Source organism: Bufo gargarizans, chromosome 11 (genome assembly GCF_014858855.1).
Source record: "Bufo gargarizans isolate SCDJY-AF-19 chromosome 11, ASM1485885v1, whole genome shotgun sequence".
Lineage (NCBI taxonomy): Eukaryota > Metazoa > Chordata > Amphibia > Anura > Bufonidae > Bufo > Bufo gargarizans.
In genome coordinates, this window is record NC_058090.1 from 84,954,649 (window position 1) to 84,971,629 (window position 16,981).

At 51.1% G+C, this 16,981-nt stretch overlaps 1 protein-coding gene across 3 annotated transcripts; it reads right to left on the bottom strand.

Annotated features, from left to right (window-relative positions):
• Positions 1-237: 237 nt before the first annotated feature.
• On the bottom strand, positions 238-16,877 carry COPA (COPI coat complex subunit alpha). 3 transcript variants are annotated; one of them, XM_044271753.1, is made up of 28 exons: positions 16,457-16,877; positions 16,191-16,290; positions 15,851-15,871; positions 15,251-15,386; positions 14,245-14,327; positions 13,907-14,057; positions 13,277-13,343; positions 12,802-12,877; positions 12,463-12,545; positions 12,229-12,368; positions 11,560-11,645; positions 11,338-11,476; positions 11,066-11,228; positions 10,718-10,864; positions 10,370-10,559; positions 10,186-10,281; positions 4,180-4,268; positions 3,666-3,789; positions 3,124-3,210; positions 2,931-3,040; positions 2,781-2,858; positions 2,630-2,698; positions 2,379-2,515; positions 1,860-2,046; positions 1,667-1,777; positions 1,403-1,564; positions 1,125-1,319; positions 238-841 (listed from the first exon to the last, which is right to left on the bottom strand). In XM_044271753.1, the coding sequence occupies exons 1-28, from the start codon at positions 16,607-16,609 to the stop codon at positions 782-784; spliced, it is 3,240 nt and encodes a 1,079-aa protein (XP_044127688.1). In that variant the 5' UTR covers positions 16,610-16,877; the 3' UTR covers positions 238-781. The 3 variants fall into 3 exon arrangements, with proteins under 3 accessions (XP_044127688.1, XP_044127687.1, XP_044127689.1); XM_044271752.1 differs by having other exon boundaries at positions 15,824-15,871; XM_044271754.1 differs by lacking the exon at positions 15,851-15,871 and having other exon boundaries at positions 16,457-16,876.
• Positions 16,878-16,981: the final 104 nt, after the last annotated feature.

Genomic DNA, 16,981 nt, shown 5'->3' on the forward strand with positions numbered 1-16,981 from the left:
GGGTTTCCTCCCCACAGACATTATTCTGGGAGGGTCTGCTTATTTTTTTTTAACTCCACCCACGCCTCAAAAAAAATATATAATGCACATCCACCATATTGCAAGTCCTAAATCACTGACCAATTAGCCCCGATCTCCGCCAATCACAATGGACTCTGGCCAGGAGACTTCTTGTGTAATCCATAAACCCAGCAGACACTGGATATCATTTCTGCTCATAAGAAGGACACCATAGGGTTTCATCAAAATTTTATTCCTACATGAGCATTTGGTTAGTTGTGGACACCACGATGCAAGACGAGAAGGCCCTTCTTGGTCCATTCTTCAAAAACGTAAATCTAGCGAGCCATCGATATTTATAGCTTTCAACTCTATGACAAACTGAGGAACGTTTATTGTTCTAGAACCAGTTTCTACAGCTAATTGGATTGAGGTTATTGGTGTGTGCTGGGACTTCCTGCTGGGAGAGGAGGAGAGAGCTGCTTCCTTCATAGTCTGCGCACAGAGTGTGTCTGTAACTATTATTATAGCCTTCATACTGAATTTCTATTTCACGGGTGGTATGAGACCCCAGAGGTTGTACTCGGCATTCACAGTATTGTTAAATGCAACTCAAATTCGGATTGTTAATTTTTATTTCACATATGGAAAGGATGAAGATTTACTGAATTACAGGGTAGCAAAATGAGGCCGACTAAGAAGCTTAGCGGAGGGGCGGAGTCCGCGGCACAGGATGGACAAAAACAAGAAAAATAATTAGGACGATTTAATGACCGAGACCCTAACGGAACTGTAGGGGGCTGATCCGCAAGCCGATAACATCTTTTCCGATTTCAGTCACCTATGAAAATAAAAAAGTTTAAAAAGTTAGAGTGGTCGAACAAAATCTCTAAAGGAGGACATCTTGGTCTGAAGGTCCTGACATTTTGTGTATTGCCTCGTTTCTCCTATGGGGGCACTGCAGAATTATCGCAACACTTGCTGCCAGAGTAAAAGTTGATCTCTGGAGATCTCAGCATCGTGATGCCCTATGATCAGTTCAACTGATCCTAACAGAGAGCGATTGTCTACCATGGACTACTCCCCCCCCCCCTTAAGAACATGTATTTTCATCCCCCACTTACCGTGGTGACCCTGCAGATCTGTCCTTTATACTCGGGGCTGTAACAAGCTCCACTGAGAGGACATTTCTCCACTGGTTTGCCCCTGTATATGGGCCGGTAAGAGGCGGCACAGATGTCGAAGGGGTTGTGCATGTCGTAGTTGAGCTGGTAGGTGTCGGTAAGGTTTTTCTCACAAGCGGCGAGAATCTTGCGCGTCTGTCAGAAGAGAAAAAGGAATAACATTTTAGTTGTCAGAGCGGTCGATTCTTCTACAGTCATGTTCCACAGCAGTGACTCACCTGCTGCGCCACTTCAGGTTTAGGCCCTAGCTCCAGCAGTCGCCTGGCGAAGGAGGCGGCCGTTTTGAAGTTCTTCAGCTTGAAGAAGAGGTTAACCGCTGTTCTCAGGACCAGGATCATGTGGACCGGCTGAAGGCTGGCGTGTGTGAAATAGGCTGCCATCTGCCAAAAGGACACCACCACGGTCAAGGATACAATCATGAGCACTGCCCCTAAGTGGGTCAGGAAGCGCATTACATGCATGAGACTGTTCTACTCTCTCACCTCACAAATACGCTTCTGCTGCTCCAGGGTGTCCTTGGGAAGCTTCTTTCTCTCGATTTCCATGGACAATCCCACTATATACTCTCTGCAGATTGTGATCAGCTGCTGGGCCTGCAATGGATGATGAGACAGCGTGAATTCTAGATCTATAAGCCCCTTCATATACTCCAGGTGGGAGGGAACGGCCCTGCACCTCTGCAATCTCCTGCTTGTTGTCTACGACCAGAAGGGGAACGCTGAGGAGGATCAGACGGAACTTCTCCACCGCTTCCTCAAACTTGCCGGTTGTGGTCAACTGGTAGCACTGCTGAAGACGCTGGATCAGGTCGCTGAGCTTCAGGCCGATAGCTGGGAGTCCGTTCTTCAATCCAGAATCCTTCCTGGAGGAGAAAACCCCAAAGATCATGCATCAAAATCCCTTCGGCCAGTCAGAGGGATGTACTATAAAATGACGAACATTTCAACTGGAGAGAAAAGTTTTATCAGCAGTCACCACTAGGGGGAGCTTACTGCACACACTCATACATGTTTAATGTTCTCCCCCTAGTGGCAGCTGACAGAATGTTCTCATTTCACTGTACAGCTATGCAGAATTTCAAGCTTAGTATCAGAAAATCACAACCTAGAACATAAACTGTTGTGTAATGTTGGATCAAGGATATGTCTAGTGAAACATTCCAGCCTCCCAGTAGAAAAACAAATAAGCCCTTACCAGTTCCGCTGGGGATAACCGTACATAGCTGGGAGTCCCGGAAGTGCATGGTAGGTGCTGCGCCCCCTGGAGAAGGTGTGCAGAAAATGCTGCTTATAAGCTGCGAAGTTCACCACCCCCACCTGGTCATGGAGAAGCTGAGGAGAGGACACTGTGGTTACCTTCAGACACTGGCACAGAACTACACAACAGATCCAGAAGCACCCAGAGGGCATTGGAAACGCCCAAGTATGATGCTTATGTGAACTTACCCGCATTGCTGTCTCAAAAGAGCCTGCCAGAATGTGATCCACTGGGAGCTGAGAGTTGTTACACCAAGTCTGGGGACAAATAGAGAGAGATGCTACTGACCACTACAATAACCCCATCTCAAGGCACCCTGTGTAACCTCATACGTCTTACCTGTGCTGGACTACTGCCCTTAGTAGGTGGCACGAAGAAGCCATCTTCTCCAGAGCCAGAAGAACCAGCAGCAACATCCTGAGAACACAAAGTCCATGTTTAGGTGGGAACGTCTGAAGATGAAACCTCTGATGGACCAGATCTACTCACCAACTCAGGAGGAAGATCCAAGTCTTCTTCCACATCCCAGCCACCTCCTTCTTCATGTCCTTTTCCGGTAGCCTCGTCTCCAAATGTTTCGCCAGCGTCCACAAAGCCATCTGAAATGAGAGGATGAGGCTGTAAGGTTCACACGTTTATAATCCATGATGAAGGGAGGTTAACTAGAGGCTGCGGCCTTCACCTTCATCCAGGGCAAGCTCAGCATCTTCTCCCCAGCCTTCTCCTCCCACCGCATCCACATCGATGTCAGCCGCCATCGCTCCTTTAACTGGTAGGAGATAAAGTGAGATTGTCCAGGATTAGAAGAACATGGCTGGTTTTGTCCTAAACAAAGCGCCACAACTGTCCACAGGCTGATGAGCGGTACTGCAGCTCAGGAATCTATTAGGACATTGCAATCATTCTGTATTCTCTGTAGTCCGCCCTCCCGACATCTCTGTTTTAATAACTTTCCAATAAAAGAATCCTCTTACAACTCTGCATTGGCACGCCCCGGTTATTCGTCCTGGAAAGGTTCAAACTGACAACGGGGAATACCGGTTGGGCCTTTTCCCCCATAGTCTGACATTGTCCAATCAGTGCTGCTAGTATGGGACATTTGACAAAGAAATGGAAGCCCCCAGTTGTCAATAATTAAAAGGTTTCCAACAGGAATACAGGGTACAGCACAGGGCTCAGCTCTAAGTAACGGCACACGTTCTTCACGTTCCACAGACAACTTACCTTTACTGGATATGGTTCCTTCAAAGAAGCCTTTAGACATGGTGAGCAGAGGCCAGTTAGTGTCCAGGGGCATCACCGGAGGAGGGGGCAGGAGCAACTTCGCATCGGGATCCACCTCGGGAATCTATACAACATTAGAAAATATTTAAAGGGGCATTCCCATATGAAGTACCAGATCTGTCATAAGTGCCTGATAGGTGGTGCCCCAACCTCTAGGAGCCTACCAAATCGGGAGAGCTGTGCCGATTATGGGAGTTTGACCCCCACCTCCCTTCCCCTGGTATCGCAGCTTGTCCTATTCACAAATGCAATGTGACCAATGGATGTGACACCACAGGACGAGCGCCCCAGTCCCTTCCATCAGCTGATCAGTGGGGGTGCTGGGAGTTGAGCCCTGAGAGATCTATAAAGCCTTCTGCAACTTTCTGTAAGCATGGCCACCTCTCAACAAACATGGAGCAGGACCCCCGCCTGTCAGACGCGCTCTCCACCTTGACCTTTCCCACAAACTTACAATTTCTTTTTCGGGGTCGAACGTCTCCCGTAAATTTTCTTCCTCCTCGGTGATTCCATGGGTGGCAGCGGTGAGATAGGCCAGAGACTCTGTGCAAGAGAGGAGTTAGTTAACCAAGAAAGGGAGGAAAAACGAGATTTTTGTGAACTCACCTGTAAAATCTCTTTCTCGCGTAGTTCATTGGGGGACACAGACCGTGGGTATAGCTGCTTGCTGCCACTAGGAGGCGACACTAGGCTAAGAAGTGATAACTCCTCCCCCGCAGGCTATACCCCCTCCAGCCTGGAGAGAGCATATCAGTTTGTGCCCAAGCAATAGGAGTAGGAGAAAAAAATCAATAAGGAAAATACAGTACACAACCCACAACTGACAAACATCAGTCGGAATGCACCAGAACTGAGGACCATACTGGCCCACCAACCGCCAATATGTGCGGCAAACAGAACACTGGGTGGGAGCTGTGTCCCCCAATGAACTACGCGAGAAAGAGATTTTACAGGTGAGTTCACAAAAATCTCGTTTTCTCGCTAGTATCATTGGGGGACACAGACCGTGGGACGTCCTAAAGCAGTCCACGGGGAGGGAAAAAAATCACACGCCCCTGGAGAAAAAACGCTCTCGAGGATGCGGCATCCGCTGCCGCCTGCAAGATCTTGCTGCCTGGAGCAGCAACAGATGATGGCTAGAAAAGACCCCCGAAAAACTCGGTGAACTTGCCGGAAGACCAAGACGCTGCCCTCTAGAAGCGATGTCTGGAGTAGATGTACCCGAGAAATGACGACCGCTGGACGGCCAGGCCATCACTCCGCTAGGAAGCAACCGACAGGCAGACATCCCAGGAAAAAAAGCATCCCGTTGGAAGACGCCAGCTATGACAAGGACCTCCAAGAAAATCAGGCAGAAAACCCATACAGCGGAACGCGCCAGATATGGACCAGCAAATCTCTGAGGCCAAAAAAGATGGCTGATGGAGAGCCCGCCCGTAAAATACGAGGGAGAAAGAAGAGAAAACCATGTCCGAGAAGACCCGAAAAGCGGTGACCTTCCGCCAGAAAGAAAATTCTGGCGGAGCACTGCCTGATGCAAATGACAAAGGACAAATGGACGTACAAAAAGAAGAAGAAGAAGAAGAAGTCCCAGAGGGGGGGCTTGTTTGTTCCTGAAACGCCCCCAGCGATCTACCGATCGTCGGGGCGAAGCCGGTTGTAGACCACAACTGTGGGAGCGGAACCAAAATCCAGGTTCGCAGGATCCTCCTCTGGTCAAAAGAAACCGGTAATGGAAAAAAAAAAAAAAAAAAAAAAAACCATAATTGACATATATTGACTTCCGGGCAGAGACCAAGATAAGAGAATACTCTCCGTGGAAAAAAATAGATCCCGGATTCCATAGCTATACAACCCATTGCCACCGGTCGAGGAGACCGAAGGGAAAAGGTGGTCAGCAGTCCAGCTAGAGGAAGGACAGGAAAGAAAAATAGGGGTGTTCCGTTCAAGGAACGAAATCCCTACCAGTGGTGACAAGGTGTGACAGTCACCCGCTCAGCCTGGCTTGGGGGGACCGTAGTCCACCCCCGGAAGGAGCAGTGAAAGGAATGACCACCATCGCTTGATGAGACACAGAAGTAACCATAACTGAAGGAAGGAATCACTGTAGTGGTAGACGAGTGCCACAGGGACTAAGTAAACATATCTGACGGACAGTATCACCGTAGTGGTAGACGAGTGCCACAGGGACTAAGCTACCCAGTCGAGCGCGCCCAAGTAAGGTGCTGATAGCTATGGCACTGACGCCAATGCAAAACCCGAGTTGACGACACAAGAACAATAGTCGTCAGAGCAACGGACAGTTAACAGTAATGAAGACCATTGAGAGGTCAGGGCAAAGCCCATTGCCATCAGGGACTGGCACTGTACAGATCTCTTGGTAATGAAATACACCCTTGAGGAGGAGCCCACACAAAGGAAGCTGCCAGAGTAACGCAAAGGCCACACTCCAGCTGAGGAGGATGCCACACCGTACAGGATACCAATCCCAGAGTCGGAAGAAAACGCAGTCTGACGAAGGAACTGTGCAATAGGAATGTTCAGTAGGAACCCTAGCATGTAGTGGAGATGCAAATACCCTTTGTACAGTAATAGCTACCGCCTGCTCCTCCCAGCGTAAAACTGAGGGAGAGGCCTAAGGACACCCAGAAGTAGCATGGAACCAAGCTAACTCAGTCAACCAGAGCCATTCTGAGGCATCCCATCTAAAAAGGGGGCAAAACCAGAACAACCGCCGAAGCAGTGTCAGGGTAGAACCCCTATCTGAGGGGGCTGACCCACTGCCGTGAGTTCAATCTCCGGCCCTTGTGAGAACTACCCTTGCTTTTTTGTCAGAAGTGGGATCTGAACCCACGCCTCCATTTGGAGACCCGAACACCCATACACGGAAGAGATTAACTCTTGAGTCGGGCACATTAGACCACTCGGCCATCCTGACTTAGAGAACACGCTGTAGTAGTCAATGCAGAATGCCAGCAAAACACCCTCACCTAATGAGGAAGAGTGGTGGCCCAGAATACAGAGTCAGTGCAACCTTGGGCTCGCTGGGTCGTAATCCCAACATTTGTATAATGGCGTGCACCCACACGCTGTAGAGGACCAAGTTCTGACCGACCTGAACGGTGGAGGCCCATAGGGATGGGAATCTAGGGCACCGGAAGAGCTGCTGAGCGACTCCCTTAAGAGAACAAGGAACGACCTATCTGCGCCAACCACCAGTACCAGAAGAGACGGGAGGATACAGTATGGGAGAAGTCCCAGTATCCATATACCTCTAGATGAAGAGTACCAGGCACCAATGGCAACGACTGTTGCCGCGGCCCACCCGTGAAGGAAGCCACGGCATCTAGTGCGGAGGCTTAGTTGAATTAAAGCATGCATAGATGCTCAGTGATTTCCCGTTAGATGTAGAAGGGGGTAATGCCACGACTGTTGAATAGTATTCAGTGGTAGCGCAACCCTCCGTCAAGGAAGGAAGGTAGGGAGATAAACAGAACCGCATCCAACGGTAGTGTAATAACCCCCTCCATGGAGGGGGTAACGCGTACTGTAAGCACTACCCTCAATGGAAGTGCAAACACTCCACCTATGAAGGGGAGAAAAATATATAGGGAGTACTGAATCCTGAGGATAGCGCCAGTACCTAACCTATGGCAGGGGGTAATGCACCCAGTAGGAATTGACCCCTATGGCAGAGAATTACACCCCTATCGAAGAGGATAATGCATACGAATAGTCCCGTTCCCGGTGGGTAGAGAATTCCTCCACCTAAGCAAGGTGGTAATACTTACAGCAAACATTGCCACCCGCGATAAAGCCATAACGCCTCCTATAAGAGAGGCTAATGCATAACGCCAGTACTGTACCCAGTGGAACAGCAATCCGTCAACAACCGAAAGGGGAGACGCAAATGGCTGGCACTGACCAGTGCAAGTGCCGTCAGTCCACCTGTGGAAGGAGGGAATACAAAGGGTAAGTACTGTATCCAGTAGCAAAGCAAATGCCGCCTAAGGAAGGGGCAATGCAGACAATCAGTACTGCCGGTAGCATGGATGCAGTCTAGAAGGTTCATATCAGAGTCCGCAGAACTGTTCCCTGTTCCCTCAGAACCAACCCCTGTCAGAAGGGAGGGTTCTGAATATCACCCTAATGAGGAAGGATGGAGGTGCGGAGGAGACCGAGGAGGAATGTCCTGCTCGTGCGCAGCTCTACCTCTTAGCATCCAGCCATGGCAGTTGCAGGCTGTGACGGCGGTGATATAGCCATCAAAACACCCAGGAGGTGGAATCGGCATCCCTACCTGACCGCTCACAGGATTGTGTGGGCGGTACTCAATCGACCCACAATCCAGGAGGGTGGATTGGGAACTGCCAGAGGTCCTCCATTGGATTGCGCATGTGGATTAACAACCAAATGACCCAAGAGGGTGGATTGGGAATCCAGCAGCTGTGCTCCCCTGGCTTGTGCAGGTGGAGCATTATCAACCAAACGGCCCCGTAGGGCGGATTGGGAATCCTGCATCTGTGTTCCCCCGGATCCGTGCAGGTGGAGCATTATCAACCAAACGGCCCCGTAGGGCGGATTGGGAATCCTTCAGATGTGCTCCCCCGGATCCGCGCAGGTGGAGAATTATCAACCAACGGCCTCAGCGGGCGGATTGGGAATCCTCAGATGTGCTCCCCTGGATTTGTGCAGGCGGAGCATTAATCAACCAAACGACCCCGTAGGGCGGATTGGGAATCCTTCAGATGCGCTCCCCTGTATTTTTGTAGGTGGAGTATTATCAACCAAACGGCCCCAGCGGGCGGATTGGGAATCCTCCAGATGTGCTCCCCTGTATGTGTGCAGGTGGAGTAATATCAACCAAACAGCCCAGCGGGCGGATTGGGAATCCTGCAGATGTGCTCCCCTGTATTTGTGCAGGTGGAGCATTATCAACCAAACGGCCCGTATGGCGGATTGGGAATCCCTCAGATGTGCTCCCCGGATTTCACCTGTGGTGGCCTATACACCAGACGACCCAGAAGGTGGTCTGGGAATTCTTCATGTGTGCATTCTCAACTAAACAGCCCCGGAGGGCGGATTAAGAAACTGTGAGCAATCCTGCCCTGTCCAGATAGGACATGGGCCCAGCCCCATACCCCACCACCAGGGTGGACATGCCGGCAGGAAGGGGTTAGGGTTAACTTCCTAATCTAAGGTAATTGGCATGCAGAAAGGGGACACTCAGATAATGCAGTGCCGGCTGCAAACAAACGACTTGCCACAAAGGGTTAACCCAGCTCAGATGACCAGATGCGGAGCTCAGCGGGGCACCTGGGGGAGGAGCGACAGCTAGTCGGGGAGAATCCGCGCCAAAAGGACGAACCCGCCCCCTCCATAACTGGAATGAAAGTTGCGGCCTAGTAGGCCGCAAAAGCCGGGACATAAAGTTCGGCGCACAGCCGACCGGGCTGGTACTGCCGGCCGGTTACCACAGCGGGGCCTGAAGAGCACCCGCCGATGTCTGCCCACTGTTTGGAGGGGGAGTGTCCACTCTCGCTGCGGGAACCCATCCCGTGCCGCTAAAACAACTGCACGGGCTGAGTCCCGGTAGGCCCGAAGAGGAGCCGGGGGCTAGATATTTGGCGCCGGCCAGACGAATAGCCGGCCGGGAGTGGAGTGACCGGAGCGGCGCTCTGCAAGTGCCCTGGCTGAACATCGGCCGCGGGAGCTCACCCCGCAGGCCGTACAACTGGACCAGAATCTGAGGAGAACCCAGGCCCCCCGTATGGACAGAAGCCCAAACCTACATTGGGCCTGAGGTAATGTGGGGCCCTCACCATGAATGGCCCACCTGAGGAAAAAGGTCCTCCATCTTATGATGAGGTGACCGGGGGGGGGAAGGGAGAAGGGGGAGGGGAAGGGCCGAGGTACTTACCCAATACGGACTACTCACCCCATCTTCATCCTCTTCTCTTCACCCTTTCTCAGAGTACCAGCAGGGTCACCTCTTCAGCCGCTGGCACACGAAGTGGCAGGAGACTGGAATGGCGGAGGGTCTCGCCGGATTCAGGTGACCCCTTGGCTGGCGGGAAGCAGGGGAGCTGGGCTGCCCTGGTCCACTTCCGTTTCTTGGGGAGGGCGAGCGGTGAGGGGATTCCGACACCGGCCTTGCTCCCGGGGTAGACAGAGTGGCTAGGCGACTCTGTTTCCCCAACCTAAAAGAGGAAAAAGATAAAATAATAAAAGTAAGCCGCCCTGCAAAAGCAGGGAGGTCTGCCTCCTACGACACTAAGCTAAAAACTGATATGCTCTCTCCAGGCTGGAGGGGGTATAGCCTGCGGGGGAGGAGTTATCACTTCTTAGCCTAGTGTCGCCTCCTAGTGGCAGCAAGCAGCTATACCCACGGTCTGTGTCCCCCAATGATACTAGCGAGAAATGGATATCCCCCCCCAAAAAAAACCTGCAGGGCACTTACTCTGTCCACAGTTCTTAAGGATCTTCACCCGCTCCTCCACGTCTCCAAGGTACAGAGCGTTCTGGTACTGACCACTGAAATCTTTACGGATCTCGGCTAAAAGTGGAAGGAAAAAAGAAAGATGATGTGTACTAAATGGTGCCACCTATAGATATCCTGTAACCCCCACAACCCCAGGTCTTACCAATCTTCATCATCTTGCGCAGTTTCTCCAGGTTACCAGTGATCAGGTACAGGAAGGAGAGCTTGTCGAAATTTTTTGTGCGCTGGTAGCACATCTCTACAATCTGATGGTTGCCCTGCAGCAAGGCCACCTCACCCAGCTTCTCCCAGCAGTGCTTATCATCCAAGGCTTTGGCAGCTTCAAGAGCGACCTGTTGAGGACAAAGAAGAGCGTCATTAGTGGTAGGATACAGAGGAATACATTCTGAAGGCCTGCAGAAAACCATACTATAGAATAACTCAGGAGGTCCTCATTTCTGGTCTTGAGAGAAATGATTATGTAGACAGAAGAAATACTGCATCATATTACCTCAATGTTACCGCACTCCAGGGCCAGGCTGAACCTGGTCTTCTCGTCTTTCACAAAGTGCAGCGCCACCTCAGGATAACCTTTCTTCTGCAGGTAGGCAATGATGGACTGGCCCACCAGCTTGGCATTTCTCACCATATGCAGGACCTAAGAGCAGAAGATTAACAGACTGTCAACCAGCGTTACTCGGCCTGTAATAGAAGCCCCATCTGGGTAGGACGCCGGGTGGTGGGGCGTCCACCTCTTGAATTTAGGAAGTAAAGGGGGAAACCACCTTGGCCTGACACAATGTGGGGGCCTGGAGCACCTCAGCCTGATGTAGACAAGGAGACGACCACCTGAACCTACCTCGTCATACTTCCTGTTAATTAGCGCCAACTTGAACTTGAACTCTGTTGGGTCGATGGTCAGCACCCGAGGACGGCACTCCCGATCCAGGCAGTAAACGTTGTTGCCCTTCACTCGGGTGATATAAATGGGCAGATCAAGGGTCCGGATGATGCCGTAGTCTCTGAAGTGACACAACGAGGATGAGGAGTTAGTCACCACAGTGCCATAAGACAGCCCTCTCTCCTATGTATCCTTCAGCTCCCATTTCTATTTGCCGGCTCGGCACATACCCGGTGGTGAGCGCGTATTTGATGTGGTTGCTGGTGGTGTAGATGAAGACTCCACTCTCGTCCCAGGCGCCGCTCTTGACTCGGATGTTCTCGTGGATGTTACATAGAGATTCCAGCTTTCTGTTGCAGATCATAATGGCTGCGGATGGAGGGAGAGGAGATCGGTCAGCAGTGCTGCCCACACCCATGGGTGCCGCGATAATATATCAGCAAGGAGCTCACCGTGTTTAGCCAGAAGAGCCACGTGAGACATGTCAGCCGACCAGATCACATACTTCACTTTGGAGATTTTCACAGAAGCGAGCGTTCTATATGGAGACATAAGCATGTAACATGTATGGAGTTTCTACCCAACAACCACAGCCGATTCAATGGTGGTCGTCAGGCAACAAGTGCCTAGCAACCAGTCTCATTACTGTACACTGCAGCGTTTCTCTCTGGAGTAGAAGTCCTGACCTGTATTAGAAATTACAACTCTGTAATACTCAATTTGTCCTACGGTGGCGCTGCAGGGAAAATGAACACCTAGGAGGACACTATGAGATCTGCTAACAAGTAGGGATTTCCCAAAGAGGAGAACCCCTTAAACCTCTCCGCAGGACAGGTCTTCTGTATCAGATCGAGGGGGGGGGTAAGACTCCGAGCACCCCTGCCCCTCAGCTATTTAAAGGGCCACACTCAGTATCGCAGCTCAATCCTATTCACTTGAAAGGGAACGAGTTGCGGTAAGGTCATGTGACTGATGGACTAGATGTCGCTGGCCTTAGGGACTGGTCCGCACCGTGGCCCCTTTCTCACAGCTGGTCACTAGAGTCACCAGATATTAATGGCCTATCCTAACGCTAAGCCATCAATATGTTACTCCCCGAAAAACCCCTTCAAAGTCTTTACCGCTTCTGCTGCACATCAAACAAGGTGATGGAATCGGCGTCTCGGAGCAGCAGGTTCCCGGTCCCCGAGTAGAAGATCTCATCGCAGTTTGGCACCTGGACCTTCTTGGTGATTTCATTCTTCAGGTTCTTGATGAGGATCTGCAGGGGAGGAGACGCGACAGTAAGGGGCGGGGCGGCTGAGGCCGGAGTCACACATGTAACACACCGGATAGATACAAGGACCGCCACTCACTGAATGCATGCGATCCAGGACCGCAAACCGATTACGAGCCACCCACACAGCCGTCAGGCCGGAGGAGCGCTTCCCCTCTGGGGCTGCGGATAAAGGAGGAGATGATGAGTAATGTAGTGCACAGGAACGTTCTCAGCCTATAGTAGAGTCTACTCCGGAGCTGCATTCACTATTCTGCAGGCTTCAGAGCTGACATTTGGGCGATATGCATTCATGTAGGTGCGATACCATACAGGTATATAGGGGCTCAGCTAAGGCGTCTCTGTTCACAGCACCTGAACGGCCCACAAGGACATCATCCGATACATCTACATATTAGCTGTTTTTCATGGCTCTTACCATCGGGATTCTGGGAGTCGGAATCCTTGGGGATGGTGTACAGGTCATACGTGCTGTTCTCCAGGTTACTGGCCCTCTGTCCGGAAAGGGAAAAAAAAAACATTGATCCGAAGCCGATTGGTTCTGACATCCTAACGATTCGGAACCTGAAGTCAGGTTTGGGGCCCCTGGTACCTCGGATTGCTCATATGAAAATGTTTTTAAAAGATGTAGGACTAAATACGGAATTTATCCACGGAAGTAAAAAGTTCAACATCGGGTGCAATAAATTTTACCTCCGCGAATCACATACATTTTAATGCTGTCCAAAAATAGGTCTCCACACAGCAGTAAAACTAATCGACTTGGGGTCTATGATGCGAAATTCAATTGGCTGAAGGCTACTGACGACCTATCCCGAGGAGAGGACATCGGAGTAAAGCCTAGTCCTAGTAATACACCGTCTCCTTTAGAAATAAATGCAATGTTTTCTCACCGTGCAGAGCAGGACTGCGTTCTCAGCCGGGTTATAGGACATGTTGAACACTGGGAACTTGGAGCCGCTGGAAAACAGGAGACGGATGGAAAGATAATATGTGACCCAGGTCCTTGCCGTGTCAAGCAAACATCTCAGTTTTTTGTTTTTTTTAAATAAGGCCCATGCCACGACTGTCGCAGACCCAATACGGCATAGTGGCAGCGGCAGGACATTTAGAAGGCAAGCATGTCCTGATTCATTTTGCACGGACCCCCTGCTCTCTAGCAAAGGTTACAGATCACAGAAACCAGGGCAGCCCCCAATACTTCTCACAGCTGAGGGTTTGCTACAAGTCTCCACTCTGAAGACTAATCCTCTGAAGGCGGCAGCACAAATCTCCTATAAACCCTGAAGCGCAGAATCAATACTACTGTAACAAACACTCAGCAAAGGTTTTAACTCTGATGTTTCCATTCACTGACAGCAAGCAGATATCCTGCGAATACATGTGCACCACCGCTCTAGCCATGGGCGGCATTTGAGGACCCCGCCCCCATTGTGGTGATCATCCCCAATTCCGCACCATAAGCCCTTGTCGCTTTGTGGTTAGAGGTCCGGCCTCCCCCAGGTTTCTGGCGCGGGTCTCACCTCCTGAGCTGCATCACGGCCACGTCCTTAGAGCTGTTGAAGTCCAGCTGCCGCAGGAAACGGTCCTTCACATAGTACAAGATGTTGCCATGCACGGCATAGGCAGGGCGCTCCCTCTCCAGCTTGAATACGATCATTCCCCCATCGTGGCCTGACTGGGGAGCAGAAACATCTCAGCAAAGCTCCTCAGCTTCAGTCATCTCCTAGCTGGGTCACTTCAAGACTACCTCTCCCAGCGTGCCACAGTTTGTTAGAACACAATGGGAGCTGTAGTTCTGAAAGAGCTGGAGCGGCACAGGTTGGAGATTAATGCTAGCAGGGTTAACCTGGCGTCTTACCTGCTGCAAAGAGGTTCAGGTTGGGGTGAGCAGCCAGGACCCAGAAGCGGTCATGGTCTCTGCGGAACGTTTGGACTCCAGTTCTAGGTTCGTAATGGGAAAAACAAAAAATATAAAAATACTAATGGATTAAATAACCTACCGGACTTTTCAGACAATCTTGCTAGAAGCGCCTGCATCCTATAGTCCGCAGTCACTGTGTTTATGTACTGGCCCAATGGCTCCTCAGCGCTTGAGGCCTTGCTCATGCTTTCAGCAAAAAGTGCTCGCTGTCTGCAGAGCTCAGGGTGAGGGCTGTTTAAACCAGGCGCTAAATATGGTTCTAGTCCTCTTGGAAAGCTGACAGTCTAAGCTTTAAAACAAGACCAGAATCACAGCATTATCTCCACTACATTTGGAGATATAATAGCAGGTGAAAGTGAAACCTTACCTGATTTCTAACATCAATATCTCCTGAAGTAGTGGAGATAGTGCTGTGAATTCTGGTCTTTAGGGCGTCATTCATTAAAGGGAGTCGGTCAACAAAATATGACGTTATACACCACTTACATGGCTCTCTAGCACACCTATCCATGATTCAAATGGTACCTTTGTCATTTTCTTCTGACTTTCACCAGCAGGAAAAACGACGTTTAATCCATATGTAAATGAGGACTCGCAGGTGCCCAGGGGCGGCGTTCGGTGTGTAGGAGCCCAGGCGGCTCTGCCGTCTTGTTACATAACTCCTCCCCAGCCTCTTCCTTGGCCCGCCCTGCAAGTCCCTTGCTTCATCCACAGGACTGGCCGATATGTAGCGCGCAGTGCACCGCTGGCCCAGGCACAGTGATGCCCATTGTGGGCACAGCATCGCAACATGTAGTGCGCATGCGCCAGCAAACGAAGTGAAACCAGTGACAAGGGGGCGAACCAGGAGCAAACAGGAGGACTGGAGGCCAGCGCAGGGTTAACCGGTGAGCTTCCTCTACCATATTGGCGATTTTGGATGTAGCGGAGCACTGGAGCTCACCTCTTAGACATGTCCCAGACACGGATGCTTTTGTCCTCAGAGTTACTGAGGATGAGCTCCTGACGAGGATGGAAGACGGCGCAGGAGACGTTATTGTAGTGTCCGCGACAGGTGTCCACTTCCCAGGCCTTGGACTCTGCACAAAGGAGTCAGAACAATGACATCGGGACAAAGACTAAGCAACCAAGCATGTTGGGAGTTATAGTCCTAAATCAATCACTGCAGACCTCACACATGTAATAGGAGGCAGGGGAGGGGGATGAGGTGCTAAACACACAAAAGCAGCTAATACTCCATATAACACCACAGCAGAAAGCATGGCGCCTGTAGCGTTACTGCCCCCAGTGACTCCGCCCTCTGTGTGCATTTAAAGGGGACCTCCCAACTGGACATCAATGGGTTATCTCAACAAGTATGCTGCCCCATAAAGCTGAATGGGGAATAAATGGCACCTCCCACCTCATGGATTGTTAGGATCAGATCGATAAGGGAGGGGGGTCTGGGGTCAGTAAAACTACAAGGCCCTGCACCCACACACATGCTACACAGGGCAGCGGGCATGCGTGCCGACACCTCTAGTCATGTCTACTGAGAACTGGCCTGTAGCGGGCGCAGGACAGTCTGGAAAACAGAGATACAGACAAAAGGTGAAGCCGTCTCCATCCGGACCACTCGGATCGCCAATTAACACATGTACGTAACTTGTTGGGAGACCCTTTAAGACAGGCCATGCTCAACCTGTGGCCCTCCAGCTGTTGCAAAACTACAACTCCCAGCATGCCTGAACAGCCTACAGCAGGGCATTGTGGGAGTTGTAGTTTTACAACAGCTGGAGGGCCACAGGTTGAGTATGGCTGCTTTAAGAGGACTGGAGGCGGCCATATTGAAGACCAAGACAGGTGGCCTGTACAGAGGGAGGTGATGAGAAGGGAGCACTTACCGTTCATCCTCCAGATCTTGACCTGGCGGTCATCCGCCCCGGACACAATTAAAGGCATAGTGGGGTGGAAAGCCGCCCAATTAACCCCACGGTCATGTCCCTATCAGGATGAGAGGAGAAAGGAAAGTCATCGCCCATAAATCCTGATGATCCATGCAGTCCTGTGTGGCGGATACCCGCTCTATCACCAGCTAGTGGCTGAAGGAGGGACTGCAGCTCCAGGGTGGAATTAGTGGATAGTCTGCAGCAGAATCCCCTTTACTCACCTCCAGAACGTGCTTGACCACAGCGTCGGTGGTGCCGAATAAGTCCACCCCGGTGATCCCTCGCACGTCAGTCTCCACCGCCCCCGGTGACAGGTTCTTCTTTCTTAGGCCTTTCCGTGGGAGGAGAGCGAAGGACGAACAGGTTAATGACATGCATGCTCATCATAATGGAGGAGAGTGCAGGGCCACGCTCTGCCGGACACACTGTGACAACACTTCTACTGTTCTAACGGCACAGTCCCATAGGATTACCCGTGAAACCTGGTTATGAAACTTGAAGGGGGTTGTCCCAAGTCTCACAAAAGGTCAATTTCAAGATCTCTGCTTGCAATCGGAGAGAGAAAACACATTTGTTTACATTAAGTGGTTGAAATCCTGCACAGACCTTATTTTCTGAAAGCTGATTGATTTGGGGCGCCAGCCTGGGCCGCGGGACCCCCTGTGCGGGGCGCCAGCCTGGGCCGCGGGCTGTTTGACTGACAGAGGGCCGTCTAGACTGGATTCCACTGTATATAACTCTCATCT

Coding starts and splice junctions, on each gene's coding strand:
- COPA (XM_044271752.1), bottom strand. CDS start 16,609: ATGTCATTAACCTGTTCGTCCTTCGCTCTCCTCCCACGGAAAGGCCTA. Junction 10,865..11,065: donor TTAACAGGAAGTATGACGAG/GTAGGTTCAGGT, acceptor TTCTGCTCTTAG/GTCCTGCATATGGTGAGAAA. Junction 1,565..1,666: donor AGCAGAAGCGTATTTGTGAG/GTGAGAGAGTAG, acceptor TCCTTTTGGCAG/ATGGCAGCCTATTTCACACA.